Below are 12,319 nucleotides of genomic sequence, written 5' to 3'. Positions count from 1 at the left end.
ATCTCTTTCTCCAAGTCAGTTTAGCTCTTATTGTACCAACGGACTGCCCCTCCAAGCTTACTTTAAAATTATTATGAATGCAAAATTTATGTTTAAGAAAAAAATGGGAAACACTTATTTTTCTCTATTTTGTTGTCTACTATTAAAGTCTCACTACCTCTTGATTACATTTTTAAATTGAATTACCAAAGCCAAGGATAGGGTAAAGGGGATCACAAAATATTTAGTTCCAAAAAAGCAAGTTAGAAACCTATTTTTTTCATATTAGTATTCAATCATGAGCAAATGAGCACATTTACTCTTTCTCTGAAAATTTTTTTACCTTTTTATATATTCCAAAGAAAAATACGTACCCGTGACCCATTGCACCATTAGCCGGCTTTACTATAAAAGTTTTCTGCTTTCTTTTTTTCTTCAATTCTTTCATATAATTCTGAAATTGTGTATATTCAGCAGGAAAGATCCACGTTCGAGGAACAAAAGTATAATCCAGAGGTCGGGACTTGATCATTCTGTAAACCAGAGACAATATATGAAAAGTATTTCTATTCAAATTCATCTAAATTTTCTTTCTCTGTGTTACTGACTTTAACTACAAGAATTTAAATTCCCTCCATGTCTTCATTTATTGATCCATTCATTGACTCATTGTTTTAAATGTTTATCAAGCACCTACTATGTGTTAGGCTCTATTCTATATACTAGGGATACATTAGTGGAAAAAACATACAAGAATTTGTGCCCTGTGTACTAATTTACATATTAACAGATCAAACATTTGAGTATATACTATGTGTCAGCACTGAGGATTGGTACAGTCTCTGTCCTAAGGAATTTACATACAGGCTATTAATTAAATACAATGTGATGGGTGCAGCAAAGGCAGGGTGACTTGTAGAAGGGGTCATTAATTAACCCTGCCTCAGGGAGGGGGGTGGTCAGTACGGTTCACGGCCAGATGTCATTCATATTGCTTCTTTCAAGATGATTGGTCCAGCTCCATTCCTTTCCTTCAATAATGCTTTTGCAATTCTGGGTCTTTTGTGATTCCATACACATTTTAGGATTATTTGTTCTAGTTCTGTGAAAAATGTCCTGGGTAATTTGATAATGATTGCATTACACTGACTATACCTCAATAAATAAATAAATATATATATATATATTTATATATACAAAAAATAAAAATTGAAAAAAAGATGGAGTTTACTGGGTCATCCATAGGCAGCAATTTTTGATTGCTTTTACTCCAGTTTTTTTGGAGTTTTACTGCTTTTCTGAGAAAACCATGTGAAGCCACTAAGTCAGAAGAGGTTTTGTTTACATGAGCCACATCTGCCTAAACATGTGGTTGCATGGTTACAATGTATGTCCTGACATGTCTGTATTTGCTACAAATTAGCTGCTTATTTGAAGCATAACTTAGGAGTACCGATACAATACTGGGTACAAAATGTTTGCTTTTGATTAATCCAAATGCTAATTATTTTGTGCACATCGATTCCCAGTAATAATTTTTTAATTACTAGAAATATTTTAAATGTTATCTATTAAAGAAAATCTGATTGTTTCCAAAGTCTTTTTATAAATGCATGCAAGTCTTTTACAGATGGGAAGATATTATCCACAAATGAGATTAGTTAAAACTAAAATAGGGCCATAGTGTACAATATGCATAGAAGTAGGGCCTAAATTCTAAGACCAGGGTGTGGAATACATCAGCCACTTGGCTTCCACAACTGGACGGTCATGCCGTTATCACACGTCAAGTGCTCTTTCAAGAGGACCCTGTAAAAAAGTTGTTTCCACTATGAGAAGGGAAAGAATCCCCAGCTCCACCTGTCAAATCCAAAATAAGCCAACAAGCTAAATAATCTCTGTACAAAACAGGCTAACACTGATTGGTCTGAAATACACACACGCACATTTAAACTTAAAAGGCACAACAACAGTGCTAATATATTTGTTTTTGCTTTCAACACCTTTATATGTATTTATTATATTTTTAACAATGATATGCAATTAGACCAAGTTAAAGCTTTAATAGAACAATATACTTTAAAACTAACCATGAAGTATTTGTGAATGATACCATTCTTTCATATATATATTTGGAAAAAAATCCAAGCACACATATATTCAGGAAAAATACTTTATTCCATTTAGGTAATCTAGCACATATCATTTAGTGTAACAATATGTAGCTTTAAAAGAGACAAGCAGTCTTAAGAATTTGGGATACTGGAATAACTTCTGTTCATGGTTCTGTCATAGATTTACTGAATGATACTAAACATGTAATTCATTTTGATATAACTAGGTCATAACTTTTTATCTAATAGATTATTTTTTCCAAGGATTCTACAGAATAAGAAATTGCCTATTTGCAATAGCCTACCAATGGTTCTACATTTAACCCTCTTGCCTCTCCCGGTCATACGGACTGTTCCCTACAAAGCGGCTAGAATGATCTTTTCAAAATGTACCTCTGGTCATATTAGCAACTTCATCTCCCCCCTCCTCTCCTACGGCATTTAGGATAAGGATCATAATCTTAAGTATCTCCCTTCAGCTAGCCCCACTCCCCGTCAATCTCTTGCTCCAGCTACACTTGGCCTTGTATCAGTATCTTGACTATTCACGCTTCCTCACGCCACAGGACCTTGGCTCATGCTATTCTCCTCGCCCAGAAGGCTGTTACCTACCAGCACACGACTCATCATTCACATGTCAGCTTCTACATCACTTCCTCAGGAAAGCGCCCCAATGTCTCCCTAAGTTAGAAGTCCTCCACCCTGCACTGATTTAGAACCATGTGCCCCTACTTCACAGCACTCATCACAGTAGCAAGACAAAGCTGTAAAAGCCACTAAGTCTGCTTCGGATCACCTCGTGTGCCCAGAGCCCAGCACAGCGCCTGGCATGTAATAGACACTTGATGAATATGTGTCAAATGAAAATAAATGACTTAAATGAAACAACCCATGTCCAAACCGTTACAGAGGTAATTCTCTTTCCTCTGACGTCCACCCTTCTGTAATCCCTATGTTAATAAATCATACCATCCACACAATATCCTAAACCAGAAGCCTAGAAGGCTCCTCGGAGACTTCTCTCCCTTCTCCTTTAATTCTCACATCAGAGCAGTTTTCAAGTCCTATAAATTCTCTCACCTTCTTATCTTTCAGATTTATTTTCTCTTCCTTGTTCTTCCTCTCTCTCTTTTGGATTATTAGATGCTCGTTATTTCACACCTAGATCGACAAGCATCTCCTCCAGGGTTTCCTTCCTCTAGTCCTACCTTCATCGAGTCCAAATCTACAGTGCCACCAAGGTGACCTAAAACACGGTACTTCCCTGCGGAGACCCATTAAATCACTCCTCATTTCTCTCGGGATAAACAAATGTTTGTTGAGTAGTTAAAGAGACTAAAGAACCAATGATTAAACGATTAAACAAAATAGAATAGAAAAACACGGCAAATAAATATAATGATATGGCAGTCACAGTCTGGCCTTGACACTTCATTCCCATATCATCTCTGGCTGGGCTCCCAACATCCTATGTAATCACAAACACTGCTTAGCGTTCCCCTAACCATATCATGTTGGTTTAAGTTTCCATATATTTTCTCCCACTGTTGTCTTTGCCTACAATCTCCTTACCTCCTTCTCAAAGGGTGAAATCCTATACTCTTTTCAATATCCATTAAATTTCTGGGAATTTAATCCTTCCTTGTCCCCTCAGAAATAATCTCTCCCATCATCTTAGTCACCACCACACACAGACTCTAACTCTACTGTGAGAGCATCAAACTAGTGTGGGTACCAGTCTTTCACCCTTACTAAAATGTGAGTTCTAGGCAGGGACGAGGCATTCATTATCTTGTTTACTTCAAAGATAGCATCTCTAGGTCATATCGTAGACATGCAAAAAAAGACTTCTGTGTGAATGGATTATAAACTCTCTCATGAATGCATACGAATATTTCTTTGATTACGTGCACATTTCCTAACATTTCTCTGTGAGAGTTCTCTTTTTAAACTTTTTTCTCAATTTGTCAACTTTCTTAAAAAATCTAATCAACAGAAATATAAACTGCATAAAAATTCTGCAGTATATTCGCTACCACACTTGAGTACCTGTTAACAGTTTTCCCACGAAAGCAGATTATCACTCTGAATAATGGTTTCAGAGATAAATATGTGTGCATGTATATCCCTGGGTAGGCACAATTACATGTGTCTATGTGTATGTGTGTGTACACATACACACCTACTACTGTGCCTAGCACATATTAGATGTTCAAGAACCAGTATTCTGAACACACACACATACATATATGCCAGATACAATGCAACAACACAACAAATTAATTTCTGCAAAGTTTAACTGAAAATAAGTAAGTATACATTGAATGCCATGTGCAGAAAACTTCGTATATGTAAAAGAAAAATTTATGTTGCTAGAGAGACAGCAAGTTGCAGTAAAAAGAACTCTGACATTTTGGAGACCAGGATTCTACTCCAGCTCTGCCGTTAACTATTTGTTTGACTTTGTGCAAGATTTGCATGTCTCTGAGCCTCAATTACCTCCTCTGCAAAGTGAAGGAATAGACCCAGAGAACTTTTAAGACCCTTCTAGCTCTAAAATTCTCTCTCTTCTGTCAAAAGCTCATTTCAAATCAATGTAACCTTGTAAAAGATAGCACCGTGATATTCAAAAGGTAAATTTCAAACATAAGGTCTTCTCTATTACAAGAAAATGAAGATTACTTGGTCATATTTCTCGCTAGGAAATCCTTCCTACAGATCTCCCCCATTCCTGGAAAATGGTTGATCCTCTGGAAAATAAAAAGGTAAATGTTAATAATCTCATTGGCTTAATATGATCATTTATACTATAATGCAGTTACATTCATCCTTTGAGCTTAATGTTTTAGTAAACTGACAATTATTAATGTAAAATATTTAAGGTTAAATGACCTACAATGAATTTGTGGAATTAGAGAATTCAGAGAATAATCAGAGAATAAAATTGCAAGAATTTAAAGAAATCAGAAAAGGTATTTACATGGACATTAAAGTTACAATTTTCTCTGTTGAATAACTGGTAATTCAATGTCCAAATTACTTTTGGTATTCTAGATTTACCATATTCAGACAGATAAGCAGTGTAGAAAGACTGGTAAAAATGGACTTATTTGTTCCCAGTCAATTTTGTATTACTTCCTATACTAACAGATGAAGAAGAACCATACAAAATGTCAACTGTTTAAAATTCCATGTATTCGGCTTTTTATTTTTTTAATACAAGTTTGTGTTACGTTCTAAAAATAAAAGAATGCGCCAAATTACACACAGCTGACATTACATGGGATTTCTGCATTCAGATGTCTTTATGCAACCTATCCCACCTCGCTCATCTTCAAGCAGAAGATGCAGAGCAACAACCCAGGAAGAGTGTTCTTCTATCAACTCCTCCTTAAGGATGGAAAGGGGGTAAAAGTTAAATTTGAAAGGAAGCAGTCTTCATGCAAGGGATCACTACAACTGGACAGCAACAAAACAGGCTATTCAAGTAAGTTAGACTGAAATTTAATGTGCCAACATACTAAAAACCCTATCTAAAGAAAATTATAATGGAATTCTGGTAACTTTCCTACTGACAGTAATTGGTCATGATTAATTTCCCACCTGGTAATTTTGCAGCTCAGCGATCTTCTCCTGCTGAACAGCAGAATCACACCATATAAGGTTACTTGTTTCATCCTCATCTGGAGTTTTCATAAATCCCATTTCATCTATTACTAAACGAACTGCAAGTAAACAGTTAAGTTAAACCAAAAGTAAAATGCTTCTGAAATACATTCATTGTCAAAAATATTTTGATATATACAAATTTTAGCTCATAGTCCTTCATTTGTAAAATATCTCTTAGTTACAGCATAGCTTCATTTTTAGCTACAACAATTTATCTCATGCCATATTATAGTCAACAGTAATTGAGAACTGTTTTTCAGGTTGCACCAGACATCTGTAGGTTCAGTCCTCTGAGATTTAACAGGTACACAACACCGTTAAAGAGTTCAGTGATTATTCATAGCACAGTGGGACATACACACACAGAGCTGAGATAACACCTCTGCCCAGAAAAATGTACTTTTATGGCTTCTTCATGACCTTGGGCTAGGTACAAAAGAGAAAAGGTAAAAATAGCCCCTGATCATCATCTTACACTTTTCACCTCCCTAGTTCAAATTATTTTTAGCAGTTAAAACCAAGTCAGCTATATTGACTCAGGATACAAAATAATGAAGCCGAATTACAGTAGAGATTTGGAAACTGGCCCTCCTATCTGCTCCCAACCCTCTAATTCTATTGAAAAAGTTTATGCTCAGAGAAAATCTTGGTTTTTAGTACAAACTACTCATGCGCTCCTCTCTGATATGGATATTGCAATTCACACGATGACATTTTTCTTCCAATGAATTTCAAGTTTAGAGTAAATATCAGCAAATACTTAGGATAAATTTTGGGTTCCAACAAAATTTGGAGTCTTAGTAGAATGGTGTAACTATATAGCAGTGCTCTGATGGTTATTTTTAAATGTTTTTCTCTTCCTGCCATATATATGGGGAGAAATGGGAAAAAAGGACTCATTGTCTGAATGTACTTGGCTCAAGTATGACACTGATGACCAGACACCTGTTGGTCTCAAGTCCGGGGGACGCCTGATTGCTTTCTGGCTGAGGAGAAAGGGCTTTTCATGTAATAATGCCTAAACCCAGGCAGAACAAAAGAAGAGGACGGTGACTGGAGAGGGCGGAAGTCGGGGAGGGGCCCGGGGGTGAAGCTGCTTTCTCCCATGGGAGGCTTGGTAAACCATGGGCTTGTTCTGGAGGCCCAGGCCCGGGCACAACACAGGCCCTGGGGAGAGGGCTGTTCCTCTCACGTCCGCCACAGACCACCGTGCGGCGTGGGAGCCCTGCAGGCCCAGGAGCTTTGGTGTCATCCAGCGCTCACGGGGAGGGCACAGACGATGGTGACACGGCCCGGAGGAGTTCTTTCACTGGCTCCCAGCAGGAGACAATGACACGGCCAGACCAGCAGCTCAGGAGCAGGCCTCTTCCTGAGTGCGTGGAAGACACCGCCCTGGGGCCTCTCGGAAATAACGGGGGAGACCTCGATGAGAGGAAGGAGCTGGTGGCAGTCAGGGATGGAGGGCGCAGACTGCGCTAGTAAGATGTGGCTGTTGACGTACACGTGAGCGGGTGAGGCTGCGAACATTCAGGTTACGTAACAGTGGTGGGGAAGACCCCTTCTTTCTTGAGAGTCACGAGGCCAAATGTGTCAGGTCAGTCACATATAAATGTTTCACTATGAAAGCCGAAGCTTGGAGAGCTGACAAAGTTGCACTTCAAAGAAAAATACAGTGTTGGGTATTAAACTGTCACTTTTTTAATCTAAGCTATTTAATCATATTTTCGTTTGAATTGAAATTTTAGAAATCAATTGGCATCTTTTTAAGCATACCATCCCCCACGGTATAGAAAAGAAATGCCTTAAATGTGTCAGTTCCACATGGAAGGCGGCTGGCAGCCAAAGCCTAAAGCCATGCTTTTAAACACCGGTCTTTCAGGAGTGCTCTTAGGAAAAAAAAAGAGGTAAAATAACTGCCTCTGTATTGAATTCTTATCAAACCAAACTCCCTCTTGGTAAAAGAGAGAGAACCTTACCAGCCACTTTCCTCACATTCCCTTTGCATACTTATGTACCCCTTTCTCCCATCTTTCTTCTCACCATTTAGTGAAAGTTACCAAAAATACATTTCTTGCAAATTTGTCCTATTTTTTTTTTTTTTTGCCTTGACCCATAGAGCTTTTAGAAGCCGTTCAGGGGTTTTAAAATAGGAATCCATGCAACAATTCTAAATTTTAGACATAGAGGATACCTTAATGTTCCTCAATTTAAATTTCAATTCATACTTTATTTAGGCAGTATGATATAGTAGAACGAACACTACATTTGGAAGCAAATTAATTCAGATTCAAGTTCTGCTTTTGCCATCTGTGTGACCTCGGGTAAGCTGCTAACCCTCATTGAGCTTCAGTTTCTTCAACTGTGCCTGAGGGACATTTTAAAAATAATACTGTGAAATTTCATAAAGTATTAATTATAGGACGACGGTGAGAATGTAGTTCACTATTCCACGTGTGTCTCCATGAAGAATTATGAGAGAAATTTCTCTCAAGACTCAGAAACAGAAAAAATTCCGTTTCCTCTGAATAACCGGCACGGTTCACCTCTGGGCACTGTGCATCCACAGCTGATTACGCTTCGGTATTTGGCACTGCTTGCTAGGAAGCGCAGAGGCAAATCCATGCACATCTCTAACTGGACGATTTCATGGAGCGCATTTTGCATGCTCATCAGCCGTAAGGTGCATCCTATGTTACTGTTTTTATCTTTCCTTCTTTGTTTTCTTATGGCTGTTAGCCACTTCAAATTCACCATTAGAGTGAGGAAAGGCAGGACAAAAGGAAGCAAGGGAGTAATGCAACCTACTTCAGAGGATTATCTGGAAGGTTAAACAAGGTAATGATGTGAAAATATTTGGTCAAGGGTTGTAAAAGGAATAATATTAAAGCTAGTAACGGTCAAAGTATTCTAGGTGAGGAAACAGGCAAAGCGAGGGTGAAAACAACAGGTGTTCTAACTGATTTAATTATTTTTTCCATTACATAATTCAACCTGTCAAAGGAGCAGTAAATTACAAGAGGTACTCTATTGCATATCACTAGGTTAAATGAGAAGAAAACAGGTAGCTGTCTCTCCCAGACACGTGGCCAATTGTCCCTTTTCCTCCCCGATACTTGGCTCCGTATTCTCCCAGCGGCCCCTGATCCAAATCGCTAAGCCTCATCTAGCCAGGAGTTTTGCTGAACACAGCTGCACAGGCTCAGCATACAGTTATGGAACCAGCATGAAGAACGCTAATGTGGCTTCCGCCCTTCGAAAACCTCCTGGGAAAGTGAGAGGGAACTGCACTTAAACACTCTCCTTTCGACAAATGTTCCTTCTAAACCCCACCAGGACCTTAAAAGTAAACAAGAGGATAAGTTGTCACTTTGACAACAGTCACCTTCCTCTAAGATTTTTCACTCTAGAAAATACCCTGCAAATAAACCCCAAACCTTCCACATCTCCCCCTCCCACTTAACTTGCTGCAAGTTTTTCCTCTGAGGATCACTTGATGGAACTGAATATTGGGGGACCTCAATTCCAATAAAATGTTCCATTGATCGCTGATGAACTCTGGTGAATTACTGTAAATGGAAATGTGACCGTCAATGATTAACGGGTAATAGGAATTAGTATCCTTAAGGGTTCACACGATCTTCTTCAACTCTTTCAATGCAAAGTTATTTTTAAAAAAGAGGAAGATTATTTGAGTACTTGTATTCATAATGAGGGGCAATGCTGAGCAAAAGTATCTTAATTTAAAGCAATTAATTTTTTAGTTATTTTCTCCACTACAGATACAGTTTACACATATAAACCAAAATCCTATCAATAATAAGCAACAGTATCATCAAAATAATTTTTAAAGCATAGAGAGAAATACATTTTTACACTATTCCTTAAGTCAGGTTCTCATTGTTTAATATGAATCTCTAATTCTTCACTTTTTATTTTACATTTAACATTTGAATCTGTTTTTTAAATGACTTACAAAGTAATGAATGTTACAGACTAAACATAATTTGAGTCTCAGTACAAATGTTTTAGAATAATACAGTTTTCCTAAGCACATCTATATTTAAAGATTAGAGCTAGAACCATTGGGTTTTATTGTTCATATTATTTTATACTTGATTTAAAAATTAAGTATTAATCAAAATCATATATATTTAATCCAATCCTATCAATAACTAATGCTTTTTAGTTGACACTGATTTTCTATTTGATTACTGATGTGTTAAATATCTCATAAAAAAGAAACTTCTATATAAGGCATTTAAAAATCTATTGCATAAAAGATAATTCTCTCTCTGAATTTCTACATTGTTTTCAACATCAAACTAGTTTTTCCAACAATTATGAAAATCTCATGATTCTGAGGAGACCTACCAATTTCAAACTTTGTCCCAGCAACATTGGCTGTAATGGTTCCCTTCTTTTTCTTCTTTCTGACTTTCCTTTTCATTGTGCTTTGATAAGGCAATTCTTTATTCAGATCCAGGGGGGAGGGTCCCTGAATAACTTTAAAAGAAATTAAACCAACCAAATATCACTGAAATAACAAAAATTCCACACCAGAGAACAAAAATGGACCCCCCCCAACAAGGCAAAATTATAAATTCTAGTACTTTAAGAGCCCCCAGTTAACTTTTAATTCTTAAAAAAGGATCAGCCGTGATGATCTATCATTCATCCATGTAATAGGTCACAGGATTAAAGCAACCTGCTTACCTCGTTCTTGCGGCAGAGACGGCATTATTGCCTGCGCTGATTTAAAAGCAGTGTGTGTTGCTGTTCCAAGCTCTCAAGAAGTCTGGAAGGCCTGCATCGGTCTAAGTGGGATATGGCTCCAAATCACCGAAAGTTCCTATCATATTATCTTGGTGGAATTCTCGGATTTCAGGACACTGAAATTAAGGGATGAGAAGGTACCTGCAGGGATTTTAAAGCAACATCATTTACAAAACAACTTTTATGACATTTTCCTGATATATTACAATACTACTCTCTTTAAAAAGCCAAGTGCAGGTGAATGTTAATGTATTTAAGCAACAAATATTTGTTAATTTATCAAGCCTTATGCAAAATGTCAAGCAATAGTTCCTTGTTATAAAAAGTGAACAGTCTCAAGGAGGGGGTTTTATATAAGTCATGTATCATATTTACATACAATGAATAACATGCCTGACACAAACGATAAAAATAACATACCTCACTGCCATTTATTGAACACTTACTACCTTAAGCCACTTACACCACTTAATCTTTCAACGAAACTATGAGGTAGAAGCTTTTATCCCCATCTAACAGATAAGTAAATTGAGCTCAGAATGGACAAATCTTTTCAAAGAAAGGAATGACAAAGTGGGGATTAAAATAACATCTCTCTGATGTCAAAACCAGTGCCCTTAACCATGACCCATGCAACCTTTAACCCAATGCCTGAAACCACGCTGCAGCCCCGCTTTTAATCTGAAACAGTGAAATAAGTGCTCGTGCCAGGGGAGGGGTCACATGCTGACAGAACGGAGAAAACACTAATTCCCTTTCATGCAGTGTGTGTGTGTTGGGTTGGGTGATGGGGCGGAGCTTCATAAAACAGACTACATTTGAATTATGCCTTGAAAAAAAACCGTGAAAGGCAGAAAACGGGAGGAGTCATTACCACAATGATCTCATCTGGGCACACAGAGGAACACAATAAACATTTTTTAATGAATGAACTAATTAGATGTGGCTACACCCAATATGGCCTCTATTCTGCTCCACTTGTATTTCCATTGTGTGTGTGTGTGAACCTAGGTGTTTACGCCTGGACTGTGCTACACTCCCCAGTCTACACGATCAACTTTCTAATTTCTGCCTTCATATTTTAAGAATCTTCGAGTTCTTGCAAAATGTCTCTAAACATAATGAAACTTTAAGAAATCTATCATGATAAACAAAGGCATGATAGCAACACCACCATCAGGAGATGATCAGGGTTGTCAGCAATATTTAAAAATGCAGCTACATCAGATGGAACTCTCATACACATTACTGCCAACAATCATTATTATCAATAAGATTCATTATTTAAGAAAAACTACAACTTAATCATTCTTACTAGAATAATTCAATATCAAAACTAGGGGACTATTATTTATTACAGACCAGCTGTGGGCTGGCACTATATTAAGAATTTAAAATATTCTAACTCATTAACAAACTTGGAACTTAGGTATTATTTCCCCTAATTTTCCAGATAGAGAAACTAAGCCTAAATAAGGTAACTAAATCAAGGTAACAGCCAATAAACAGAAAACTTAGGCTTTGAACCCAATTCTGTTTGGTTATCTGCTCTATTCACTGAGTCCCACTACTTTCAGACAGCGTGCTAATATGGTATACAGACGTAGAAGAAGTTTGCAAGCCTACTGCAGTGATAGTGAGACACGGGTGTACTCTGGGAATTCACAATACTTGAAAGCAAACAGTGAAATCACAGCAAACATCCCTAACCTGATGACAGCTCCCAATTCCAAGCTGCAAACAGACTAGATCGTTTTTCAGAATAAAAGAAAGGAGGAGTCTAA

At 37.4% G+C, this 12,319-nt stretch overlaps 1 protein-coding gene across 6 annotated transcripts in view; it reads right to left on the bottom strand.

Annotated features, from left to right (window-relative positions):
- TTLL7 (tubulin tyrosine ligase like 7) overlaps positions 1-12,319 on the bottom strand; it is a 138,636-nt gene that overhangs the window by 82,322 nt on the left and 43,995 nt on the right. For all 6 annotated transcript variants that reach the window (XM_072974109.1, XM_072974105.1, XM_072974107.1 and 3 more), the window contains 5 exons: positions 10,476-10,676; positions 10,134-10,265; positions 5,697-5,818; positions 4,776-4,843; positions 354-512 (listed from right to left, as the gene is read on the bottom strand). In XM_072974109.1, the coding sequence (XP_072830210.1) occupies positions 354-512; positions 4,776-4,843; positions 5,697-5,818; positions 10,134-10,265; positions 10,476-10,500 (506 nt within the window). In that variant the 5' untranslated portion in view covers positions 10,501-10,676. The remainder of the gene's footprint in view (positions 1-353; positions 513-4,775; positions 4,844-5,696; positions 5,819-10,133; positions 10,266-10,475; positions 10,677-12,319) is intronic.

The sequence above is a fragment of the Vicugna pacos genome, chromosome 13 (assembly GCF_048564905.1).
Source record: "Vicugna pacos chromosome 13, VicPac4, whole genome shotgun sequence".
Taxonomy (NCBI): domain Eukaryota; kingdom Metazoa; phylum Chordata; class Mammalia; order Artiodactyla; family Camelidae; genus Vicugna; species Vicugna pacos.
This window is presented reverse-complemented; position numbering and strand designations above follow the sequence as displayed.